Source organism: Heloderma suspectum, chromosome 2 (assembly GCF_057233095.1).
Source record: "Heloderma suspectum isolate Gila_16-S chromosome 2, 16-S_ref, whole genome shotgun sequence".
NCBI lineage: Eukaryota > Metazoa > Chordata > Lepidosauria > Squamata > Helodermatidae > Heloderma > Heloderma suspectum.
The window spans coordinates 300,914,010-300,941,878 of NC_139459.1; the positions used below are offsets into that span (position 1 = coordinate 300,914,010).

The 27,869-nt window shown below is 38.8% G+C and overlaps 1 protein-coding gene across 40 annotated transcripts in view; it reads left to right on the plus strand.

Annotated features, from left to right (window-relative positions):
* SLMAP (sarcolemma associated protein) overlaps positions 1–27,869 on the plus strand; it is a 147,593-nt gene that overhangs the window by 114,805 nt on the left and 4,919 nt on the right. For 16 of the 40 annotated variants that reach the window (XM_084840088.1, XM_084840082.1, XM_084840096.1 and 13 more), the window contains 9 exons: positions 2,888–2,944; positions 8,234–8,314; positions 8,528–8,587; positions 10,864–10,986; positions 11,569–11,643; positions 14,433–14,753; positions 17,246–17,363; positions 18,718–18,889; positions 23,887–24,021. In XM_084840088.1, coding sequence (XP_084696214.1) covers positions 2,888–2,944; positions 8,234–8,314; positions 8,528–8,587; positions 10,864–10,986; positions 11,569–11,643; positions 14,433–14,753; positions 17,246–17,363; positions 18,718–18,889; positions 23,887–24,021 — 1,142 coding nt within the window. Of the gene's footprint in view, positions 1–2,884; positions 2,945–8,233; positions 8,315–8,527; positions 8,588–10,863; positions 10,987–11,568; positions 11,644–14,432; positions 14,754–17,245; positions 17,364–18,717; positions 18,890–23,886; positions 24,022–27,869 lie in introns of all 40 variants that reach the window. The other 24 variants (XM_084840099.1, XM_084840089.1, XM_084840110.1 and 21 more) reach the window with 3 other exon arrangements.

Below are 27,869 nucleotides of genomic sequence, written 5' to 3' on the forward strand. Positions count from 1 at the left end.
AGCCAGAGTTAGGGCTGGTTGGATGGTTGGTCTGATAATCTAAGTCTGCTGACATCATGGGTTTTGGAACATTTTGACCAGGTTTGCACAACACAACAGACTGCCATGGCTTAATTTGCTGGGGGGAGGGGAGGGACTGTCACATAAGCCAATCACCTGTGGGTGCCATTTTTGCGTGGTGCCTGTGGGCGTCGAGCTTGCCATGGCTTGTTGTGTCATGCAGACCCAGGCAGCAGGGGTTGTTCAAGGGTTAGACAGCCCTCAAATAACCTTTGGCTTATTTTAGGGTTGAGGGTTATCTAACCTTCAAACAACCCCTGCTGCCTGGATTAGCACAACACAACAAGCCATAGAAAGCCACAGTGGGCTGTCATGACTCGCGAACAGGCTCTATATTAGTTAACTTTATGGCCAATCTAAGAGGCACATGGGAACTGTATCTGACAGTTTCTTGATCACAAGATTACCTGCTGATCATTTAACATTACACATTTAATACTTATTGTCTCTTCATGAAACAATAGACAAATGAGCTCATGGGTGGTGATCGTTTTTTGTGAACTGCCCAGAGAGCTTCGGCTGTGGGGCGGTATAGAAATAGAATAAATAAATAAATGAAATGAATGAGATAACAGAAAAGACCCCAGTCTCATGTTTAGTAAATTTGAAAGGAAGGTCCCTGAAAGTCCTTTCTTAAACTGTTAATTCATTCCCCCCTGGACACTGTCAGCTGTAAACAAGGAAAGATAAAAGAGCCTTTGGGTTTCAATGGAAAAATGGTTACATCTAGCATTATTATATGCAAATTCTTTACAACTAGAGCATAGTCTTCACAGTTTGTCTCCAATTTGTATACAGTTCACAGATGTCCTATTTGTTCATTAGCTCACCTATTTTGAGCCGACTCGATTTCCATAGACAAGGCTTGTCATTGTTATGTAACACAAACCTCAAGCATCATTTTCGGTTTCCATACGGTGAAATGCGGTGTAACACACCTCCTTAGCTTACCCAATTATCCTAACATGGCTGAAACAATCACCTCTTATGTTGAGTACTTTCTGCTGGCATTAGTCTCATCCCTGAGGAAAGACTTTAGCTTTGACCTCATTAGGTTGCTCTGACCAGCCTTCCTTTTTTAATTAGTCTAGCAAAAATGCAGGTGGAAGTGTGTCTGCTAAGTATTTGGGACTCATTCATACATGCGCACCCCAAATGAGTCTTATCACTTCATTACTCTACAGTAGATTTTCATCAGGACATATGAACTGTCTTCATTGAAAAGAGTTTTGGCTGAGCTGATAGGTGGAAAGAAAACTCTCCTAAATTTGATTTGTGAAGGTTTGTTCACATGTGCAAATCGTGATGAGATGTTGCAATCATTGAGTGATGCACATAATTAAAGTTTATTTAACGATAAAAATTTGCATTTGAAATCTGTGTGAATTATTTCCACAACTTTTCACACTTCCTGTACCATTTTATTTTTCTTCTTTTTCTGTCTTCAGGATAGTAGAAAATGTGTGATTTCCCCATTTCCTGCCCCATCTGTCTTGTACTACCTCTTGTTCTTCTCTGACCCCTTAGCTTGCCACTCTTCTTGCTGTCTTCGTTCCCTCCGCTGGGACTTTCTTTTGGCCTCTCAGTCTACATCGTCATGTTAACTTAATGTTATTTCCTGTATATTCTTGTATTGTGATTTTTTTTCTGCCTCATTAGTTTGCTATCAAAGCATGAGGCCACCAAGCTTGTTCATCCTGTTCCAATCTTCTTGTAGCTCTCACTAGTCTTTTGGGGGATCGTTATGTGAAAAAGACCAAAAAGGTGGTAATCCGAAACATGGTGCTGTGTTATCAATAGTTAATACTGCTCCTGATAAAGGAACGTACCATGTGTTGTGTGTGGATAAGGTATATCTTTATTGGGCACCTAGAAAAGTATTTCTACAGAGAAGAGTATAGTGCTCCAAATAACATTGGTGAATTCAGCCACACTATATGTGTGGGGTTATTTGGGTCCCATAAAAGTTATTTTCAGTGAATATCAACTTACTTGTATGCACTTTCACTGTATGTGCATTATATTTAATAGCAACATTTTAAAATGCTTCTGTTGTGGAATTTCCTCAAAATGTATAAGTCTTCATTAAATTCCTTACATGATCCAATTCATTAAATTATCCATTGATTTTGGGCTGCTCTGGCCCACTGCCTCTGTACCCTGGCAAAAGAATCCATGAACAACCCACGATTCTAGGTTCACATGTAATGACAACCCACGATTTAAGCAACCCACAGTTCACAACCCAACAACAAACGATGGGTTTTCTTTGTGGGTTGTTCATGGTTAACAACTCATAGTTCCAGGTTTGCACATAACAACAACCCACAATTCAACAAACCATGATTAATTAAATAATGGTTTGTCATTATATGTGAACTTGGTCTCTGTCAGTGGCTACTTATCATGATGGCTATATCTGAATACCAGTTGCTGGGAACACAAGCAAGATGTGTTCATGTACTGCTTGGGGGCTTCCCATAGGCATCTGGTTGGCTGCCGTGGGAACAGAATACTGGATGTGATAGGCCTTTCATATGATCCAGCAGGGCTCTTATATTCTTATGCTTCAATTCAATGGCTTTGGTTTTCCAAAATTTTCGAAAGTATTTTAAAAAAATTCATTTTCTTTGTGCATAGATAATTAAAACAATGTTTTGTATAATTGCTTCATTGAACTGAAAAGACCCCACTGATTCTAGCACAGAGAAGTGTGAGGTAATAGTGCCATGTTTAAATTTGGTCATGGAATGTAGATTAGAGACGTGTACAAGAAATGCTTGCACAATTTGAGCTAGAATAGTAACCCCCTTATTTTGTTCAGCAGACAAGCTCATGGACGAAGGACATCTTTCCAGAGTGGATGAAACAAAGATTCTGAAAGGTTAGACTTACTAAACTTACTTGTTTGTTGTTAAGCATGTAATGAATCTTTGAATGTGGACATTGGAGCTTTCTGTTATAAGTGTGAGGAAAGTTTGAGGAATTATGATGCACCAAATCCTTACTGCTTACCACCCAATCAAAAAAAATACTTCCAAGTAAATGTAACTAAGAATGCCAGCCTTAGTGTTAGAAACCATGCAAATAGAGGGAGCTTTGAAACATGCACTTTGAGGTTTCTATTGCATCTTTTTAACTTTCATTCTGCAGTACGGAAATCAATTCAGTTCAAAAGCATGCTTGCTATAAGTTCTGTAATTAGCATTTTAGGGTTCTCATCCAGTAAATATCAGCTGATTGATCAAATTTATTTTCTACTCACAATAAAGCATATTTTATTCAAAGTTAGAAAAGTTTGGTTTTTGGAATTGATTTCCCCAAACTGTGTATATGTCTTTATTAAGTTATTAAGAATTCATTAGATACTGGTAGTTAAAGATTGCATCCTTTGATTTTAAAGCTATAGTCTTTGAGAAATCACAGTTTTCAAATCCTGCATGCAATTACTCTCCTGTGTGGTCTTGTTTGTTCAAAGTGCAGGCAGCATGCCATATTTGGAAAAGAATGCAGACAATAAACACAAGTGTAATGTAATGCTTGCATGCCACTATTATCTTGCAGAATGGTGTGTTATTTTTTGCATTGATGTAATGCATTCCGTCTAACTGAAAGGGATTCAGTCATGAAGTTTTAAATATCTTCATACAATTTAAAAATAGGAAAAAACTATGTAATGAAAAGTTGTCCCTGATAAAACAAGGTGAGTTTGTCACCTAGTAGTACTGATTCATTAAAACATAACTAATACAATAAACTTTTAAATGGATTGCTTCATTTTTGTAAAGGGAGGGAGTGTTGCTCCGTAGGAGAGTTTATGGTTTGCATGCAGATGTCCCTAGGTTAAACCCCCTAGCACCTCCACTTTAAAAAAATAAATAATTCAGGTAGCAGTGATGGGAAGGACCTCTATCTGAGATTTTGGAGAGCTGCTGCCACTCAGAGTAGACAGTATTGGGCAGGATGGACAAATGGTCTGACAAGCAAGCTTCTTATCTTCCTAAGTTTAATATTGAGCATTTGGTTATTGGACTGAATCTCCTTATAATGAAGTAACAGATGGTCAGATTAAGTTGTTGTAGCAAGGTGAAGGGCACCACTGTGCCCTTCAGTGGTGACATCCATAACATTTCTAGGTACCTTCTTATTTCTTTACTTGGGATAGTTCACAAGGACACACTATCTGGACTTTGGAAATCCTTCAGATATTTTGTGGAACGACTTTAAAAACCAGTATCAAGCACAAAAATATTGTAGGTTAAGGATGAAGGATGAGACCCAAGAGCTACAGTAGCCTAGTTCAAGGGCTTGTACCAGCCCCAGTAGACTTGTTGAATTTTCTTCAACAGTAGGTCCGCATGACATATCACAAACTGCTTTGTAACACCCCTTGGTCGAGAAACATCAGTACAGTTTTCCTTGGGCATGGATGTTCGCCTAGAATGAATCTGTGCATCTTTGTCAATATTTTTAGCTTTTTGAATGACTGCATGTTTTATATTCTGTTGAAGTGCAGTCAGTATTGTTTATTTTTTATACAGACTCCTGTATAACAGTCTAAAATAAGGATTGGGAAGAGGAGTAGGAATGGGAACAAGGAAAGGAAAGAGAATGAAATCCAGCAGTGGCATACTGCTTTTTTTCATGTTTGTGTCTTAGATGACTCACCACAATTTTGCAGAGAGGCCAGCTGTTCCTTCTATATCCATATAGGGAAATATGAGTTACACTGCTGTATAAAACACATTCAGAATAACATCTCTAAGTTAGCAGGCCAGCAAGAAATCTAGCATTTTAACGTACTATAATGTAAAATAAGATTGACTGGTTTGTTTTGTACCTTCTATAGTAAAATGCTTTCATAGGTATAACTGAATGTAAGGGTGATGGATTTTTTAAAAAATAAGACGCTAATCCCATTTTATTTCACAAGGTCCCAAGGTGATTTACAATACCAAAATAAACAGAAACAAAAAATGAAACGCACAGAAAACATAAAAGCAGCAGAAACAAACCAACAATTAAACTAGACACTAAAACCATATAAAACATCAAATCAATGAAAGCCAGTAATGAGAGTCTTGGACAGTGTTAAATAACATTAATGGTAGTGGAGAACAGGATGGAATTCATCGTCTGCCTAAAGGTCAGTAAAGAAGGTGCCCTGTCTAGGGGCTCTCCAGTCTTGAGGGGGGAAGTTAAACAATTTTGGCACTACCACTGAAACCTCCCCCTTTGCTGCTTACCCATACCCAGTGAAGGGCATCTGAACCGACAGGCAGGCTCACTTGGAGAAGGAGTCCTTTTGTTACTCAGGTACCAATGCAAGCTATTCAGGTCTTTAAAGGTTAAAATCAGCTTTGAATTCAGCCTGGAAATAAACTGGTAGCTAGTACAACACTGACACAATTTGTAATCTGTGGTCAACCCAATTTAACAATCTGGTTGCTGCATTTCATACCAACTGTTGTTTCTAAATGCTCTTCAAAGGCACACCCATGAAAAATAATACAGTAATTTGGCCTGGACATTATTGGAGTATGAAGAAGTGTGGCCAGACCATCTCTTCGAGAAAGGTCACAGCTGGTGCCTCACCTGAAATAAGTGAAAAATGTTATATGCTATATGGGCATCCAGCAACAAGGCTGGAAACATGATTGCATAGGGGAGAACAACCCTGTCAAAAGTTGAATACCTCTTCCCTGGGTTGATATCCAATTAACCAACAGTACCTCAATGTAAATCATAGAATAGTAAGGTTGGAAGGGGCCTATAAGACCATCGAGTCCAACCCCCTGCTCAATGCAGGTATCCAAGTCAAAACATCCCTGACAGGTGGCTGTCCAGCTTCAGTCTTCTTTGGATTGGGCTTCAGTTTATTTGCCCTCACTCAACTCTTTACTGGCTCCAGGCTCCTGTTCTCTACAGCTGGATCTGATGAAAAGACTAGAGAGAACTGTTTGTCATCTGTCTATTGATTGAACCCAACTCGAGAACTGTGTACAATCTCTTCCAGTTGTGTTACGTAAGCGTTGAAAAGCATGGGGGACAAAATAAGAGCTTTCTGGAATATCATGCCATGGCACCAAACTTCAGTCCCCCGGTTCTGCCTTCTGAAAATGGCCATCCAGTTAGGAGCAGAACTACTGAGCACAATGATCCTAATCCTCATCCTGATGAGTTGGTCCTGAAGGGTACAATGATGGATAGCATCAAAAACCACTGGAAGGTTCACAGAATCAGTAGGGATGCACCTGCCCTGTTGCTGTCTCAGTGTAGTATGGTCATTCACCATACTGACCAAAATTTGGCTAAAAGCCAGATTGAAATGGGTGTAGGAAATCAGTAACATCCAAGAAAGCCTTGATGTAAACAGCCACCACCCACTCAAGTGTCTTGCCCCCCAAAATGGGATTCACCATTTGCTGGTAGCTGGCAAAATCAGTGGGGATCGCACAACTGCCTCTTTCAAGTTGGCTAGGGCAATCTCTCCTTCAGAGAAGCATCATTCACCTTCTGGACCCACCTGGCCACTAAATACAGCTTCTCAACTAAAGATAGTTTCTTGCTCTTTGGACTTCACTATCTAAATTTAAAACAGATCAGGTTAAAAAGAAAGCAACACAGGGAAGACAGAACACAGATATCAGGGGATCAAAATGAGCAAATGGAATTACTTCTTTTTATTCTTTGTTTTCACTTTGAGATGAGGCCTAAGGATAGCTTAAAGAAGTACTAATGTGTTTCATAATGGGGATAATGATGATTGAGGTTGTCCATGACTATAGCAAAGCCAAAAACGGTTTCTGTGTTTCCTGAACACTAGTTCTAAAAACTCTAACTGACAAATAATACCATTTTTCTCCTTGACTAACTTTTACTGTGACTCATATAGCTGGGTGTTCTTTGGACACAGCAAATGCACCATAGATGCATGCTCAGTTCAGTGTTAAAGGTTTTCTCTTAATGAGCATATCTTCCTTTCAGTATTAATCTGATTTCTAGAGCAAGTGTGCATTTGAACAATTTTTAGTTATGGTTTACGAGGGAGCTTCTAATACTTTTAAAAAATTTTTTAAGACATATGATGTTTCATCTGTCATGAAAAAAATATCTGCAGCTACGAAAACGTTTACGCTAAAACATCATAATCTCTTTTAGATCACTTGCTAGGAATATTGTGGCTACTTTGCTAAGTTACTTATTATTCCCAAAGGGAAGCATTCTCCAAATAGCAGATAGGTCCTTGTACCCTCTAAAATTGAATGAATTCAGATATCATTCTTTTTTAATACTTTGTGTGTTTTCTCAGCTGACACAGACTTTGTTTCTGTTAATTTGGCTCTCGTATTTTTTGTCAGGACATCTATCTAGATTAAATTTTAGCAATAAAAGTAGCCTTTTATAACTCAAAAGTTCTTCAGATTTGTTGAATCAAATGGCAGTATGAGAAATGAAGAATTTTTCAAATCAAGTCCCCTTTCCTCTCCTTATTGATATCAGCTTTTGGTCAGTCCTAAGGGCCTCAGACAACTTTTGAATCTTCATTATTGTGTGTTTGTGTGTGTGTGTGTGTGTACACATGGAACAGGGGAGGTCGTTTATGATTCATTAAGACTCTTTTGAGAAAGAGTATATATTTCCCACTATGTTTTGAAATTTGTTTATATTGTTTTGCCTAACTTTAAATGTTGGGTTCTTTTAAATTTCATGCTACTGTTAAATGTTATGCATCATCTTATCATTATAAAAGTGTTTTTCCTTACCCAACCTAATGTGCAGCATTCATAAGTATTTTCTTTCTAGCATGCTACAATATCTGTATTGTTCTGGAAATGGTTTTCTGTGTCCCTCTCTCCTGATTTGCTCCCTGCATTAATGAACAAAACAACTAACTTTATACTCAGTTCCAGCTGGCCAGCGTACAACTTTTAAACAAAAGGCTAAACTGTGCCTGAGGGAACTGCATCCTGGGTTTGATTGTTTAGTATTAAATATGTGACCTGAAGATATATAATCCAGTTGGGAACAGGAGTGCAAAGACAAAATCAATGTTTTCTTAACTAGTGTGCTTTTAGCTTGTTTCACAAGACAAAACACAACTTGAACTAGTACTAAAAATACTTTTGAGATATGAATATACTTTAACAAGGGCAATTTTTGTATTTTACAGAAAATCAGGCAAAAGCTAAAGAAGCTGAGCTTTCGGATACTCTTAGCCCAAGCAAAGAGAAAAGCAGTGACGACACTACAGGTACATTTTGGACATAATTTTAACTGTACTTTGATGTCAGTGAGAAAAATAGAAGACTTTTTAAAGTAAGGAAAAAAGTGATTTAACTGTTTTATCTAAATATTTTATTTTGTTATTAAGGTGAGGTTTCTTTGTGTTACTATTAAGATGAATGCCAAATCTACTTAACTAATGTGTTGCTCAGAATGCTGAACTCTTCACTTTTTCCCTCAGATGCTCAAATGGATGACCATGAACTAAATGAACCTATTGCTAAAGTAGCTCTCTTAAAAGGTAAATTGTTTTTCCTTAATGTTTAAGTTGGTTTCTTAATATAGTATGTGAATATTTTAATATTGGAAAAGAGCACTTGAAAACTTGGTAGAATGAAAAAATGCTTTGATGCTCATTAAGTAATGAAGAGTTTTCGATTGCTGTTGCTGAAACCTGCACTAATATCATATCTATATAGGCAAGCTACAGCTGAATCCTATGAATATTACTCAGATGTAGGTCCCACTGATTTCATTGTGGGTTACTCCAATGTAACTATGCATAGGATTTTAGCTGTAATGCATTATTTAGAATCTATCAATTTTGTGAAGTATTTGTAGATGAAAATTTTCAATAAACATGCTGGTCAGAGACCAACACAAACCTAAATGTACTTAAATCCATTAGGAACATAGGACTGCCTTATACCAAGTCAAACCATTGGTCCATCTAGCCCAGCATTGTTGACACTGACTGGTTTCATACAGGACTTTTTCCTGCCATACCTGCAGATGCCGGGGATTGAACCTGGGCCATTCTGCATGCAAACAGGGGTTCTGCTACTGAGCTCTGTGGCTGCTGTACGGGCAGAAAGTACATGTATGGCTTTTTGTTTGTTCCATGAAGCTTGGTAAGAGAGAGAGCTTTAAAATTATATATTTCTCTCCTTGCAGTTAGGATAGAGAAATCCCCAGAGTAATTGACACTATAATTTGAAATTCTCTCTTGGGAATAAAACTTTTATTTCTGTGTTGTATTTACATTTTCCTCTGGTGACTGAATTAGAGCAATCTCTTTAGCAGTGATTAAGCCTTTTAATTAATGGCCTAAGTGTTTGCCAGCCTTTTTGTGGTATCTTCCTTTTTGTAGTAACACTCGTTCGGGCGTAGACATTATTTAGCCTTTGATATTCTAAATGCATTTAACAATAAGCCATACATTGGTATATCATCTCTTCATGGGTGGCATTTTTCCCATGGTCAGTAGTGTGCAGAGAATTCCCTGTAAAATGGCTATTTATTTGGTTTATAGACCACTGATTCTGTTAACTATAATCACCAGCTTCCTTACTGACTGGATGCTTTTTGCTTTCAGATTATTTTTATTTAGGTTATTTTAGTTTATTTATTTTATCTAGATTAGCACAATGCTTATTGTCATGACAGGGGAGAAGGCCCCTATAATACATGCCCATAATACATCTTTTAGTGCTGTGCATACAGACACAATCTTTGTGTGTGTCCCCTCAAATGAGGTACCTCTCACTGGAAGCCAGACCACTTGGTATCAGGTGGGGGATGGGGTGAGGGAAAGCTGCATAATTGTGTATCACAGTTGTGTCCCCACATGCAGTGGCATATTTCTTCCTACAGGAGTAAATGGCAGTGATGTTCTTAAATATGCATTTTGGGTACATACTAAGCCTCGATGTCCCTCCCCAATAAAAGATTGCCTTTTTCAAATGTTTGACCCCTTTTCTTTAAAAAAATATAAACATCATCTTGCGTTGACATCACCACATTTCTGGATTGGCCTATATGACTGGCCTATTCAGTTAATCTAACAATATATAGGGAATTAGAAATCAAGGAGCTGGCAGTAGCAGTGACCAAGAGAGGAACTCTGATTCTTACAGCTTCTGGCTGGGACAGAAACATTTTCAGAGTTGATTGAAGACCCACTGCTTTCCAGGGGGTTCCAAGCCTGCTCTGGAAATGTATGAGAACTGGGCATACTTTGGCCCAATATGTTCCCAGGCCTCATAACGCCCACCTCTCATAACTGAAAGCTCTTGCATGCCAAGGAGTCAGCAAGTGTTCATGCTTGCCACTTAGTATAATAGAAGGGGAGGTCTAGAGTAGCCCACGGGATGTCCTGCAGGCCTTACTAGGCCTCACCATGTCTTCTTTGAGGCAACTGGCATCCTGAGTACTTCATTCTTGAATAATGAACTATGAAAGCATAATAAAATTAGCATCTGAAATGAAATATCAGCTGTATTCAAGTTATTTTGAGTGTTATGAAGAATTGGTCATATTTGAAATGTTAACCCTACAGAATATGATTAGAATTACCAGCCTACATTATCCCATACTGATTTACACTTTATTCCTGCAAGTAGGACTTGCATGTATGGATATTTGATGTCCTAACAATGTTTTATTTATCTTCTAACCTTTGTCTAATTCGATGATATGTAGCTAATTTTGCATGACTCTTTACGGTCCTACCTTCACAAGACAGTAGAAATTAAGCCATTACTAAAACTGATGTGTTAAAGAAAAATGTTCTTTTAGCAGATGAATTGCAGGGTGCACAATCAGAAACTGAGACTAAAGAAATTCAGCAGCTGCACAAGGAACTGGTTGAAGCCCAAGAGCTAGCTAGAACAAGTAAACAAAAATGCTTTGAACTGCAAGGTGAGATGAAGATTCCTTTTAATCTGCAGAGTACTCAGGAAATGTATGTCCAAGTACCTTAGTGAGTAAAAGAGACACTTAAATCTATTTGGCCTGATCATTTTTAGTCTATATGCAAGGTACAGTTTTATACCCGTCTAACAATGAAGGGGAAAAGAAGTCTAAGGCTGCAGTCTGATACCCACTTACCTAGGAGTAAGCCCTATTGAATTCGATGGGACTTCCTTCTGAGTAGACATGTATAGAATTGCACTGTAATGTAAGTTTAAATGTTTATTTAATTTAAGCAGTGGAAATAGACTAAACCACTTCTCTTCATAATCAGTTTCATTTTGTTTCATAGCACAGTGATGTCATGGATGCACTGAAGAAAAGCTTAGAAAATCTTAAACTTAAAATGTATTAACAACTAGCAGAGTAATTTAATCATTTAAATATATTAATTTACTTATGTTGGCTCTAACTGATTTTTAATGATCTACTAAACCTGAAATGACTTGTGTATAAACTAGTTTTTAATGTTTAAATTATCTAATGGTAAACAATGGATTAAAACTTTAGATGTTTTCATTATGATTACAGCTCTGTTGGAAGAAGAGAGAAAAGCCTATCGACTACAAGCAGAAGAGTCCACCAAACAAATCCAAGTTCTCCAAGGTAAAAACAATCCTTTGAGGTTATGCAAAATACATAACAGAAAAGATACAGATGATGTAATTGGAAACGGGGTAAGGAACTGTTAACATTTTTCATGAAAATTCTGAAAACAGAAGAAAATTCCTACTGCTGAAGAATGGTTGGACACATTAACACTTAACAGTGAATGGAGTGAACACAAAAAACTATTTCAATATTAAAGAGGTTTAGGATGTTTCAAATGGAGTAAAACCAAAGTAGATACAGTTATTGCTATAACTATGGTCCATAATATAAATATCATCATCATATTATTATTACTATTATTATCTACTTCTACTACTACTTCTACTACTACTGTGTGCATGCCCAAGTGTTTCTGCATGTAAATTGCAGCTCCTTGCATTGCATTGCACTGCAAGTTGCTCCCAAGGTTTCCTAACTCTGGGGGTGTGGGGAAGACTTTCAAAGGAGAGAGCAAAGGGGGGTGGGCTAAGAAACCTAGATGCATGTGTGAAAGCTTTATCTGTTTGTGATAATGCCAGCTTATGAAGAATAAAATTATTTTAAGCAATTAGTTAGAGCAAATTTCCATGTAAAATTTAACAGACTTCATTTGTTAATTTGGTTATTACTAATTTATTTGGGGAATAATTTTTCTCCCACCCAAATGCTTTCAGAGCGGCTATTAATAATTTAAAAACAATAAAAAACCAAACAAAGCAGTCAGAAATATATGGTACCAAATCACCAATCTTAAAATGAATTAAAAGGTCATCACCTGGTGCCAAAAAGATATCTGTTGACATGCAAGGCTGCCTATATATGAAAGAATATATATTATACTCAAGAAAAAATCAGATTGTCTACTTAAGTAACACCAACAACCTGAAATAAAAGTCAAGTTTATATTCTGTCACTTTCAGTAACATTTGACCCATAAAACTTTAGTCATGACTAACTTTAGCTGGATCACTGAAGTTAATGCATTTAAATTAATTTCAATTAACATGTTACACGAGTTTTGATTGGATTTATTTATAATTAACTTAAACTGGATTGGGGTTTTATCACATAATCTTCCTGGATCAGAAGAGGGAGCCAGTGTGGTGTAGTGGCTAGAGTGTTGGACTAAGAGTCGGGAGATCCGGGTTCTAGTCCCCACTCGCCAATGGAAGCTCACTGGGTGGCTTTGGGCCAGTCACAGACTCTCAGCCCAACCTACCTCACAGGGTCGTTGTTGTGAGGATAAAATGGAGAGGAGGAGGACTATGTACGCCACCTTGGGTTCCTTAAGGAGGAAAAAAGGTAGGATATAAATGTAATAAAAATTAAAAGATTATATTGCAAACTATTTTTGTAATGAAGATATTACTAATTTAAATGAAATTTTAACTTGTTAAATACTGTTTGATGTAATGAGGAAGAAAGGCAAACATTATTAGGACTAAATATAAAACGGCTTGAGCTTAAAAAAAAAATGTAGTACAAGAGAGTGAAACACAGCCAACTATTCGGTTTCTAGCTTTATACCTGCTCCATTTGATATTATCATTTCGACTGAAAAATTAGGACTAGAATTCTTAGAAAAAAATAGTGACACTTGATTCAGTCTTAATCATTCATTTGTGTATCAATAATTCATCCAGTCTCTTTCTAAACCACTGAGGTATAAAGCTCTATTGTCTCCCTTTGTAATTAACTCTATCTTGCAGTTTGTCATCTTTCTAAGTCTCCTTTGAAGCCCTTTCAGTTTCAGTCTCCTTATGATTATGCTGTGTCCACAACTTCTTTTTTGTAATTCTTGTAGCAAAAAGCATCTTCTGGCACCTTAAAGACTAACAAATTTATTATAGCAGACGCTTTCATGGACTACAGTCCACTTCATCAAAGTATGAAGTGTTACTCAGAGTTTCAAGTATATATACAGTACACATGGTTTGGGAGGGGGGCAACTGTAAACCATGAAAGAGGGAAATTAAATGCAGAAAGTACTGACAGTGACAATCACATTATTAATACTGGCCATTTACGAAAGAATGGTGCTCTTGGTGTGGATGGTGAAACACCCACCCAGAATTGAAGCATGGTGTGAGGCCGTGTCATCTTTGGCCTCCCATGAATTAATGTTGTTTAAACACCTGATGAAAGAGGACAGAGACCTCCAGATTTGGCAGCCATATGTGGAACTGCTTGATTAACCACTCTTATTAAGTTATTTTCCCCTTTTGCTTTCCTTTGAATGTTATTTTGTCTGCCTGGTTGTTTGGTTGTTCCTGAGTTGGTCCTGAGGTGGGATCACTCAGGTGGTGGGTGTTATTGCAGAGTGGGCAGGGGGAAAAAAGGACTGTAAGAAAAAGAAGCAGGAATTCATGCAACAGGGTCCAAGATTTGAGGACATTTATTCATGTTTAATCAGTACAAAGACACGGACTAGCGGACTGTTGATTTCTTAATATATTGTTCTTTTACGATACGAAACTAAAAACTAATAAAGAATTATTTTTTAAAAAATAGCCATTCACAAAACAGTTGCTGTTTGACCTTATTCTTCAATTTTGTCTAAATACTTCAAACTCAAAACTGAATTTAATTTAGCAGTGGTGTTATGATGGGATGACAGAAGTGTTGGCATTAAATTAGTGTATTGCAGCATGTTTCCTATAAAGATTTTTTTCCTTTTCCTTTTCTTTTTTTTTAAAGCAAGCTTTAAAGTTCAGTCTGTTTCCTTTTATAGGGCTATACCTGACTACGATGAATTTCCCTACATAACTCCTTAAGAAAATCTAATTCCCTTTAAATGTTTACAGCTCAGCTGCAGCGGCTACAAGAAGATATTGAACGTCTTCGTGAGGAAAAGGAGAATGAGATCTCCAGTACTCAGAATGAATTGCTTACTGCTCAGAGTGAGATTCTGTTACTGCAACAAGTGGCTGAAAAGGCTGCATCAGAAAGGGATTCAGATGTCACTGCTTTACAAGAAGAGCTTCAGAAAGTAAGGGCTGAACTTGAACAGTGGCGCAAAGAGGCGTCAGAATACGAAAAAGAGATTGTCAGCCTGCAAGCCAGTTTTCAGCTAAGATGTCAGCAGTGTGAGGATCAGCAAAGGGAGGAAGCCACCCGTCTACAAGGTATATGCAGGTGTCTCAGACTTTAATAACATGTATAAAGTGCTGTGTTTACACTTCTATTGTTTCACGTCTTTATGTAGTTTAGTTTGTAGTTTATGTATCTTGTAGTTCAGATTAACTGTGATATAAATTGAGATCGATTTAATCTAAATTGAGAAGGGGGCAATGTGCAGGTGTTTAAATTTACATTAGAGCTAAGATAGAAATATTAGGGTTTGGGGCTTTTAGAAAAATCACAACTAAGGGGGACATGATAAAGGTTTATAAAAGTATGCATGGTGTGAAGGAAGTGCATAGAGAAAATATTTTCCTCCTCTCCCCATTATACTAGACTCAGGGTCGCCCAATAACATTGATTGGCAATAGATTCAGGAAAAAGAAAGTACTTTTTTACACTGAAATCCGGTTCGCACGATCACTTTGTCTAATTACCCAACCAGGTGCAGCTTGTTGTGTTGTCGAAACCCAGGTGGCACAGCTTGTTTGAGGGGGAAACATCCCTCAAATAACCCAACAGGCCATGGTTGTTTGTGGGTTGCTTCCCCCTCAAGCAAGTCATGCTGCCTGGTTCAGACGACACAATAAGCCGTGCCCAGGTGGGTAATTAGGCAAACAACCCAGTATGCATCAGCACATGCTGTGGCTTAAACAAGCCACCATGGCTTCTTTAAGCCATGGTGATTGTGTGAACTGGGTCAATGTATAATTATAGAATTCTCTGTCGCAAGATATGGTGATGGCCACTATGGCCCTGTTTGCATGCAGTGACAGCCCATCGACTGTCATGCCCAAGTGGCACCTCTTCCACTTTTACGCCACAACTCCTGGTTGGCTCCTTTGTAGGCTGGGGATCATGACGTGCAAATCCAGACCACTGGGTTGTTCACGGGCTAAGCAACCCAGCTGTTAACCAAACAACAAACCATGGGTTAACTGATGGGTTGTTTAGCCCCTAAATAACCCAGCAGTCCAGGTTTGCATGTTATACTCCACAACATAAGAAGGAGAGGATCATGGGTTGTAGGATAAAAGCAGAAGAGGCACTCGTCCTTGCTTATGCATGACAACCCAGTGTTTTTTAAACTGATAGGTTGTTGTTATGTGTGAACCGGCTCTATAGCTCAGATGGCTTTAAAAGGGGTTTAGATAAATTCTTGGAGGACAGGGCTGTGAACACACATATTGTGGAAATGTGGCAGTGTCAGAAGCTAGTCTCTATGAAGCTTTGCCGCAGCAGTAGCCACTGGGATCCATCAATATATTGATTCCATGCAGACACCTTAGCTGGAATCCCTAGCACAATGTCTGAAGTTATGGACATCAGCTTTTCAGCTCCCTCTTCCAGCAGCCGCCCCTGTACTCATTAAAAACACATGAAATGTTAGGCAAGCTACAATAATAGGCTGTAGCATAATTTAACTGTACATATCATCCATGAAATATTCTGACTTCAACTGCTGATAGTTAGGATGAACCAGTGTAAGAATCAAAACTGATGAAGCTGCTAAAATTGTAATGTAACATTTGAATAAAATCCATCATAGCACTAACTTGTAATAATATATATAGCACCTAAGTTTATTATGACACTAGTGTTATATTAATAACATACAAAGTGTTGTATATATGTAAACGTGCACCTACAAACAGGCTATTGTTTTGTGCTAATTACTTCTGAAGGCCTGTGAAATATTTTTTGTAGTTACATCCATCTGGCCACTGTAAGAGTTATATAATTTCATTCAGTGCTAATTGCACTGATTAGTGTTTTTCAAAATTTATTCAAGCTTCTAATACTTTGGCTCCACTGTACACATGGTATCTATCAACTAAATGGCCCTTGTTTCTTGTATTATTCTTGGCAGTACTTATCCCATAAGCCTACAAAGGATGGATGTGTGTACTGTACTTTTTGGAACATTCTCCCCACCCACACCCACCCCCTGTTCGCACACGGGCACACAGTCTGACCGAGTAAAAGATGGAGTTTTTAATTTCAGTTTTAGAACAATCTGTTCCGTGACATTAAGGTGATATTCTGAATGCCTAGCTGTTTCTGTCAAATCATTGATGAAATCTGAAAGACAATGGCTTGCATGTGCACCTGCAGTGTTGAAAGTCTTATAAATAATTTGCTTTTTCATGCTCTTTCCTGAAGCTGAATCATTATCATTGAATTTTTCAGTTCAGATCAGTATGAGGAATGTTTTGATTTACTATGGTATTTAGTAATTATACATTTTGTAAGTTTTTAGTGATAGTCCCCAAAACTATGAATGGTTTCACATGGAAAATTACTTTAGCATATAGTAATGCTGATTTATTGCTATGAAGACTGGCTTCAGTTTTCCCCCCCAAATAGGCATAACTATTAATGTGACAAGTACATTTTAGATCATTTGTAAACATATCTGTAGGCAGTACTGAAGACATTTGAAAACACCTATTTCTGGGTCAGCTTTAATGGGTAACATAGCATTACTTGCTTGTAGGTGAACTTGAAAAGTTGAGAGAGGAGTGGACTGTTCTTGAAGCCGAATGCCTTTCATTAAAGAAGGAGAATTCTTTGCTTGCTTGTGAACTTCAGCGGCAGGAGAAGGAGCTACATAAGTAAGTGCTGCTGGATCTAATGGGAGATGTCCACAAATGTTGAACTTGTGAAATAGGTCCTTACACATATACATTACATGCTGGTTTTTAAAGAAGTATATTTCGAAGGGAAATACTTTTTTTCTTTCAGTGAAGTGGCAGTATTTGCAAGTCCTGCACTGTTTTGTTAGCAGATTTGATCTAGATGCATTTAGTGCATCTGGAGAACTAGCTGTCTTTTACCTGGGCTTCCCAGGGATTGCCCAGTTCTAAAGGGATGTAATAAAGAGTACCACTGGCCCTGAGTACTGCTCATAGATACATACGCTCCCAGCAGTTTAAAACTGAGCTCTAACCCAGTCATATGGGCACTGGCTTAGTATCAACAATTGTCCTGATAGTTAAGAGATTGGTTCTTCAGCTCTGGAAAATGCTCAGACTTTCATGAACAGAGCAATGAAAATGAAGAACCTCTAGAACAGGCTGTGAAATAATAGAAAGCTTTTAATAGAAACAGTAATCTTACGCATTGTGATCTAATTGCCATACACTCCAGAAACATATGTCATGTGACTCCTCATCTTCTTTTTGCTTCTCTCCCTTTTTCAAGGTTGTGGGAATGACTAGATAGGATTGTTGGTCATAGGCGGCAGTTTGGGAGGGAATGCCGAAGGGCAGAAGTTAAATGGAGGCTAATAACTCCTTAATCTTTAAAATAAATTTTTAAGTTTAAAATAAACTACTTAGCAGGATTTGATCTTGGTTTACCTCTGTAAAAATAATATTCCCATACTTACACCATAAATACACCTTAAGAATTAAAATATAATGTGAATATTTTCCATATGACTATTTATTCCTACATGACTTAAAAGTCATTGCATATTAACCAACCTTGACTACAGTTCAGAGAATTGCCCAACTAGCTTAATGCAGCCTCTGGGACTTTGGGATCAGTTGCTGCTGCACTGGAAGAGGACAGGAGAGCGGGGAAGCCTGAGGTTAACTTCAGCTGGGCCTCGTAACACTAAACACTGGGTTAGTGTATTTCTAAACCAAACCATTATCTGCACTTTTAAGTATCATTTTTGGTGTTATGAGTTAAGTTGAAAATATGGCCTTGTGCTTCCAAAAGCAAAGTGTAATCCTTGCTTGGAACTTTGTTATTTCCTTGGAACTTTGTTATTCCCTTTGTACATGGTATGGCAGTGCATAAATGTGCTCTTCGATCGTGGGAGATACAGCAGACTCACAATACCATACAGAAGTTATCAAACATGATTTTGAGGAGGGGAAGTTCATAACAGCTTGATTAAACACATTTGTTTTTAAACATGTAGTATTCCTTTGGGGTTTGCTCTTTCTTCTTTTGCAGCTCTCAGCAACAGAGTTTAGCACTTACCAGTGACTTGAGTGTCCTCGAACTAACCCGAAAGGAGCTTGAAAATAAAATGGGTTCCTTGAAAGAAGACCATCAGCGAGATTCAGCTAGTCTAAAAACCCTTCTAACTGAGGCAGAAAACCAAGCCAAGGATGTTCAGAATGAGGTAGATATGAAATTGATTTCACTTATGTGGATGTCTGTATGCTTAAAAAAGGTGTAAACTCTGGTCACCCAGTGAGGATCTTGACACTCTGTTTCTCACCCCACCACCCTCACATTGGCTGTGTTCGGATGCAGTCCACCAGCAGTCCTCACATTGGCTGTGTTTGGATGTACCACTAAACCACAAGTTCGCTCTATAGAACTTAACTTAGGCCTTTCCCTTTCCCTCTTCCAGTGTGTCCATGAGGAGAAGACTGGAAGCTTTTCCTCCTATTTTCAGTTAGTGAAGTTACTCATTTCATGCAATCTGAGAACCATAGTTAGTGTTAACTGTGATTTAGAACAGGGACAAGGAACTTTTTTCATTGCTCAGTAGGGAAAAGCTTTTATTTGATTCTCTGATTCAGCTCTGATTCAGTTGCTGATCAGAGATCAGAAATTTTCCCTTATTGGAAAAATGGGAGAACCTGGGGAAGAACTTGGCAGGCCAGATAGGGATCCCCCATGGGCCAGAAGTTCCCCATGCCTGGTTTAGGGAAACAAGCCTGGATCATAAACTATGGTTTGATGTTTGCTTGTTTCCCTAAACCATACTTAAGAACAAGCACAGCTTTGTCCAGGTTTGGACATAAAGAGTAACTGCAGTTTCTTGAAAACAAAGCAAAAGCTTCTGATCTCCTCACAGCCACAATAAAGAGGAGACAGGTTGGGGGAGCATGCCAGCCCTGAGGCTCATACATGCAATGTTAAATCATAATTCAGTGTTTACTTGGACTTCCAAAAGACTTTTGACAAAGTCCCTCACCAAAGACTCCTGAGCAAACTTAGCAATCATGGAATAAGGGGATAGGTCCTCTTATGGATCAGTAACTGGTTGAAAAAACAGAAAGCAGAGTAGGAATAAATGGTAAATTCTCCCAGTGGAGGGAAGTAAATAGTGGGGTCCCACAGGAATCTGTATTAGGACCAATGCTTTTCAACCTGTTCATGAATGATCTGGAATTAGGAGTGAGCAGTGAAGTGGCCAAGTTTGCCGATGACACCAAATTATTTAGGCTGGTTAAAACAAAAAGGGATAGTGAAGAGCTGCAAAAGGATCTCTCCAAACTGGGAGAATGGGCATCTAAATGGCAAATGCGGTTCATTGTAAAGCGATGCACGTTTGGGCAAAAAATCCCAACTTCAAGTATAGCCTGATGGGATCTGAGCTAGCAGTGACCAACCAGGAAAGAGATCTTGGGGTTGTGGTGAACAGTTCCATGAAGATGTCAACCCAGTGTGCAGCTGCTGTAAAAAAGGCAAATTCCATGTTAGGCATAATTAGAAAAGGAATTGAGAATAAAACTGCCAGTATCATACTGCCCTTATACAAATCTGTGGTGCGAACACACTTGGAATACTGTGTACAGTTCTGGTCACCACACCTAAAAAAAGATATTGTAGAGCTGGAAAAAGTGCAGAAAAGGGCAGCTAAAATTATCAAGGGGCTGGAGCATCTCCCCTATGAGAGATTACAACAGCTGGGATTGTTTAGCTTCGAAGAAAGAAGGGTAAGGGGAAACATGATAGAGGTGTACAGAATTATGCATGGTGTGGAGAATGTGGATAGGGAGACATTTTTCTCCCTCTCTCAAAATACTAGAACCCAGAGTCATCCCATGAAGCTGATTGGTGGGAGATTCAGGACAGATAAAAGGAAGTTCTTCACACAGCACATAGTTAAACTATGGAACTTGCTACCACAGGATGTAATGATGGCCATCAATTTGGATGGCTTTAAAAGGGGGTTGGACAAATTCCTAGAGGAAAAGGTTATCAATGGCTACTAGTCTTGATGGCTGTGTGCTACCTCCAGTGCCAGGGAAGTGAGCCTATGTACACCAGTTGCTGGGGAACATGGGTGGGAGGGTGCTATTGCGCTCATGTCCTGCTTGTGGATTCCTGGTTGACAGCTGCTTGGTCACTGTGAACACAATGCTGGACTAGATGGACCCTTGGTCTGATCCAGCATGGCTGTTCTTATGTTCTTATATGTAAACAAGGCCATTATGAGGCAGACTGCATTTGGAACTCAAAAGAGTTTGAAAAGCAGGGGTGTAAGCATGGCTGTTAAAGAAGGTGAGGGTGGCGGGGAATCAAAAGCCTGACTGAGCTTATCTGAAAGAATTGTATGCATTATGTCTAAAAACTGAGTAGGTGTGCTTTTACACTTGTTAATGTACAATCCATTGCTTTTACATTAAGTCTTCCTTGTTAATGCTTATTCACTGTAGAACTTCTGTGATTATGAACTTGTGATTATGAACTTCTTCCCCCCTTCGTGTCCTCCTTGTGTTAGGACAAATAAGAATATACGTCTCTGAATGTAATCATGGGTGAAAAATTCAGCTTCTAAGTGCTCAGGCTAAAGCCCAGTTTCCCACATTCACTACATGAGATGATTTTTTCTATTGCCAGTTTCATATGAGGAACATTACTTCTGAATGAGCTCCTACATTGATGATGCTTGGTATTTACAGATTGAAGGCTGGTGAACAGCTTGATATCAGCTGTTGCCACGTATAGCAACATTCTTAAGAAACATTCCCCATGGAAAAACGACATAGTCATCTCATGATAACTTTTCCACATCTGAACCTGGGTATTGCGCTTCATGCTCTGACCCAAATTTTTAAAAATGAGTGGTGGAGAATAAGAGCAAACTTACTACATTCCTTTCCTCTCCGCACCAAGGACATTGCTTAGGTGCATCAGTTCCTGAGGAAGAGTTTGATCTTTCTAATACAACTGGCTTCCTTATATACAGATTAAAGATGCAATCCTATGTATGTTTAGAGAGAGAGAAGTCCTCCAACTCCCTGGCTGGGACATGCTGGGAGTTGGAGGACTTTTTTCTCTCTAAACATGCATAAGAATATGTCCTAGATGTTCAAAATGGTTTTGCAGTTAAGGAAATCATTTTCCTTAACTACTAGGAACGTACATCAATCAAAGTGTTGGTGTGTAGTTTTTATTTGGAACTTTTGGCATTGGAGCTTGATAGGAAGTGCATAAAATAAACATTAAAATCCTTCCAGAAGTGTCTCATGCGCAAACCATGCAGGTGAAGAACCTTCAATGGATATTTTGTTCCTTCATTAACATTACTAGAGAAGCATGAGTTGGAAATTTCCATTGCACTTTTCAGTTCCTTCTTGCGTTACCATTCAGCTGCCATCTGGATTTCATATCTGTATTTGTTTTGTAGTGGGGACTAGTGGGACTGTACACTTTGTCAACATATTAGTTTTTAAAATGGATTAATGCAATATTCGGCTCAAGTGGAAGTGATATATGCTTTAGCAGAGAAGTCATTGGTTTCTACAGGGAATTCAGAACACTTTATTTGTTATTTAAACCTTTGGTTTGTTTCCGTAGACAGCAACATATATAGTGGCCGTAGCAGTGCAATGAACTGTGGTTGATTTCACACACTTGTAGTAAGGTTTCTGTAAAATGGGAATATATAATGCACTGATGTAATATGCATCTGGCCCATGAAAATGAAAATTGCCTTTTCTTGGAGGACATTTTGTCTGAAAATGAGAATTACAGCAGTCTTCGTAATATTTTCAGTTTTGATGCTCTTTCGTTACATTTTGCTGGGGAAGTAACTAACTTGCTTTGCTTGACTGCTGATCTGCGTGGAAGAAGGGGTCCAATGCTGCATTGGATAGATGATTTAAGATATGAGGTTGGTGCAGGGCTGTCCCACACTCCCATGCTTCTTTGTTGAGCATCTACCCCTGTGAAATGCCTGGACAGAAACACTCTGGTGGATTTCCAGAAAAGGAGAAAGTAATCCTTAGTTTTTGTAATATGCTGGTGTATACCTTGAATAATGTAAAAACATTTCAAAGACACTGATAAGAATCTGTTCTGCAGAACAAAATACATTATCTCTCTGACTTCTAGACCTTGTTTGCTTGATTTAAGCATTGTACGAATGGCTATATTTTTATTTATCACATTAGACATGAAACTTTCTCTGTTAGGCAGTATTAATAATAACATAATGCAATTTGAATAAAATTTCTGCAAGGATGCCTCAATAAAATCAAAAGACCTTTGATTTAGAGTAACATTTTTGTTGCAGCATCACTAATGCCAAATCCCAAAAGGAAACAAATCTGAGCCAAATAACATACGTTATGGTTTTGTATTTTCAGCAGAACAGCCTCATGGGTAGCTAGATTTACTTTAAATATTAGCTTCTCTTCAGAGAATTTGAATAGCATTTTACATGTTGAACACATGCTCTAATTAGTTCAGGAGATGTGAAAACTCTCATAAAAAGTTTTAATCTATAGTAATGAATCCTACCATGGAAAAACTTGTAAAGTACAGCATTAAATTTGAGACAAAGGTTTATAGAAAGAGTTCTAGGCATCTAGTGAAAAATAGAAGAACTACAATATAGATACCACGTATAATTAGAAGACATACCAGTGTTTGGTTTTATTTGAGAAATGAAGCCGGAACTAGATAACAGAGCAAAGCTGTGGCTCCCAAAACCTGTAAGCCCGCTCCTCCTTCTCCACCACCCCCTCCTCTTCCCAGCAATGTCTGGTAACACAAAACAACATAACTGTACTTCCCCACCATGAGTGAGTGGAGAAGAGCAGGAGATGCTGGGTCTAGTTCTGGCCAGAGATACATTTTTATTATCCTTTGACACTTTCCTCACCTTTTAACAGCAACAGATAAATCATATTCAAAGATCACTGGTAAATCAAGTGTCTTTGCACAGGGGACACATATTAATGCAATTGCTTTTACCCTGACCCTTGGTTCTAGTATACAAAAAAATCCAAAACCAACTTTTGCCCCAAATATCTGTATTAAAGCACAGTCGGATACATTATATTTTTTTTAAGCTTAGGAACATATCCAAAGCTACTTTAAATACTTATATCTAGTTTAAATGGGTCTGTAGATATGTGTTTTCTTTGCCTTTAGTATGAAAAGACACAGACCATACTCTCAGATCTGAAGTTGAAGTTTGAAATCACTGAGCAGGAAAAGCAATCAATCACAGATGAACTCAAACAGTGTAAAGACAACTTGAAGCTGCTACAAGAAAAAGGAAACCATGTAAGTTGGTATAAAGTGTGTGTCTAATTTTGGGTATTTCATTTCTACTGTTAGAACACACTATTAGATATAAAGGATCAGGGTTTGGCGGGGGGGCTGGGGAAATGTTTGCAAAATTGCGCAAGCTACATGTAGTCACTGGCCCCACAAAGCTATCCGATGGTCTGCATTTCGGGGTAGAGATGAGTGAGGTTTGGGAAACTAACCTTGGATTAACTCAGAAATTATCCAAGTTTTTCCAGAAAACCCTGGAACATTCCCCCACCCCACCCCCAATACAATCTAGTGGAGCAAATCTGATGGCGGCAGGGGCTTGCAGGGACCAAAAACAATTTCCGTAACATTGAATGGGACCAGAATAAAGAGGTCCAGGTGTGAAAAACAAGGGTGGAATAGAGAAGCCCAGTGGGAGGGCCTCCCCTCCCCTTGGTTTTTGTCCCTGCAGACTCTTGACTTTCCCCCTGTTGAAGGTAACAGAGTCACATAGCTGCATTACATTCAGCAGGGGAAAACTCAGCCAGCAGTTCTTCTTCGGTTCATATTTTAATCAAAGGAAGAGAAGGACTTCCAAAAGGCTTTTGATGAAATCCGTCATCAAAGACTCCTGAGCAGATTTGGGATAAGAGGAAACGTCCTCTTATTACTTGATAACTGGTTAACGAACAGAAAGCAGAGACTAGGAATAAATGGTCAGTTCTTGCAATGGAGGGATGTAAATACTGGTGACCCCCCCCCCCCCATTGGGACTGGTGCTTTTTAGCTTATTCATAAATGATCTGGAGTTAAGGAAGAACAGTGAGGGAGCCAAAGTTCACTGATGACACCAAATTATTTAGGGTTGCTAAAACAAAAAGGGCTGAAAGGGTCTTACAGGCCCCTTCCAACCCTACTATTCTATGATTCTATGAAAACAAAAAGAAGATCTCCAAAAGTATATTTCCAAACTGGCAGCAAATGTAAACAATTGTGAAATGATGCATAGCGGGGCAACAAATCCTAACTTCATATATACACTAACGGTGTCTGAGCTTGCAGTGACTGACCAAGAAAGAGATCTTCAGGCTGTAGTGGATAACTTGATAAAAATGTCAGCCCAGTGTGTGGCTGCTGTGATAAGCAAATTCCATGTCGGGGATCATTAGGAAAGGAGTTGAAAATAAAACTGCCAATATCATATTGCCCTTTATACAAATGTATGGTATAACCACACTTGGAATACTGTATACAGTTTGGGTTGGCATATCTCAAAGTGGATATTGTAGAGTTGGAAAAGGTCCAGAATAGGGCAACCAAAATAATTAAGGGGCTGGAGCAAATCCCCTAGGAAGAAAAGTTACAATGTTTGGGGCTCTTTAGCTTAGAAAAAGGGTGAGTAAGAAGAAAAATGATAGAAGTGTATAAAATTATGGATGGTGTGAAGAAAGTGAATCTCTCATAATATCAGAACCTTAGGTCATTCAATGAAACGAAATGGTGGGAGTTTCAGGACAGATAAAATAAAGTACTTCTTCACACAGCACATAGTTAAATCCTGGAATTCACTACCACAAGATATAGTGATAGCCACCAACTTGGACAACATTAAAAGGGGATTAGTCAAATTCATGGACAATAAACGGCTAGTAGGCTGTCAGTAAGGCTATGAATGGCTATATATTGCCTCCAGTATCAGAGGGAGTATGCGTCTCAATACCATTTGCAAGGGAATATGAGCAGGAGGGTGCTATTGCACTCGTGTCCTACTTGTAGACTTCCCATAGATAGGGATGTGTGTCATGAGGAAATCTGGCCCTCTTGGGACTCAACGGATTTCCCCGGAGCCACCAGCTTGGCTTGCATTATCAAGCCAAGCCACAGGCTCCCCACTAGAAGTTGTGGGCACTGTGCTCAAATAGCTCCTTTTCCCTCCCAGAATCTGGGAGCCATTTGCACACAGCGACTCTGAATGGTTCCTTTTCCATCTTGGGTCCCAAGAGGGAAATGGAGCTATTTACTCACAGTGGCAGCAGGGGCGCTAAATGACCACTATGGTAAATGGCTTCTTTTCCCTCCTAGGACCCAAGAGGGAAAAGGAGCCATTTGCATGCAGCAGCAGCGGGGTCACTGTAAGCAAGTGACTCCTCCCTCCCAGGGCGCAGCAATGGCAGAAGTCCGCGAGCTGGCTTGACTTGACCTGTACCAAGTCGGGCCAGCAAGCGAGCTGGAATCTGGGGGGCTGAGCCAGCGAAAACTTGCCAAGCTCCACCCCCCAAACAGATTCCTCCAACATCCCTACCCATAGGCATCTGGTTTGGCCCTGTGGGAACAGAATGCTGGAGTAGATAGGCCTGTGGTCTGTTGTAGCACAGCTTTTCTTATGTTCTTAGAATTCTGAGGCTTGTACAGCTCACCTCTCCATTGAGGTAGGCTTTAACAAGCCCCCAGAGTTCTTTTCTGAGCCTGCCTCAGGAGAACTTCACCAGCATCTCTCTTCCTGTGCATCTTTATTCTCGGTTATCTCTTGTTTTCTTATAAGCTAACAATAACTACAGGCATACAATTAGGCATCTTGCTTCAGAAAACTTTATGTTAACCAAGGCAAAAACATCTAATAAAATATTTTAAAAAGCAAAGATTGACTTAATCATTTTCCATCAGCGAACTCTGCTTCAGCTAACACTTTCTTGGGTGACAGCTCCTATTCTTGGGAGACTGAATGAGTGTCATTTTGACTACTTTGCTTATGTTGAGGGGGAGCAGAGTTTAGATGTACTAGGATTCTCCTCAGTGACTGGAATTATCTTTTTCTAATTTAAAGTTAACAAACAGAATTCAGTCAGCAGTGAGAGCTTTTAGTCCCAATGAAGTCTGAAGTCTTTCAAAGGTTGTGGAATCTAATTGGTATACCCTGCTATGGGTCTGAACATATGGACTGGTTTTCTACGAAAATAAATTATCAAAGCAACTTGAAACATAAAATAAAACATAGAACCACTACAAATTACTTCAGGAATTAATAAATACAATTGAAGCATGAACAACTGAAATAGATTTCAGCAGCCGTTCTCATCTAATGCTTTTTCCTTGGAGCCCATTTCAATATGCTATATATACAGTACAGGAAGAGCTGATTGCAACAAAGCTTTTGTTCCACCTATGGAGGAATAAATGTAAAGAGTATGTTGACAGAACGCAGAATCTATGTAGGTTTCATTTTCTACTAATTGATTTTCCCTACAGAATCCTCATGGATTTTGCTTTCAGTCATACAAATGTTATGCATGAATCTGTCATAGAAGATGATCAAGTGGTCCTGAACATTCCAACTAACACCCTGTTGCTAGAAGAATCCAGAACATTCTGATGGCAGCTCTTGATTGCCTTTTTTGGAGTGGAAAAACTTCTCTCCAGATTGGCAATATACAAAGGGTTTGAAATGGTATTGTAGTTCCATAATGTCTAAATGATTAGAAATGTGGATGTACGGAGAGAGTGGATGATTTAAATTGAGGCATATAACAGTTAACTCGTCAACTTAAAAAATACTCAGCAAAGGGAAGATAGCAGATTAGGAGAAAATGAATTTATAATAAAACATGTAGCTCCCAAGTTCTTTTACTTTACTGGAAACCCTCAGGTCCAAATGGACGTTCTCTTGGTTTTTCCCATAAGCTTCATGTTTTAAATGTCCTGAAAAACAGCAGATAAATCAAAGACCACCTACTATATGCGACTACTTTTTAGTAGGTTTAACCATGGGTTCCAAGTCTGGGTTGTTCCTCCCCCATCAACCCTCCATTTTAGGCTTTCACATCACACTAAGCAACTCAGGGACGGAGTGGGCTGTTGGGCAGGAACCAGCACGCTCA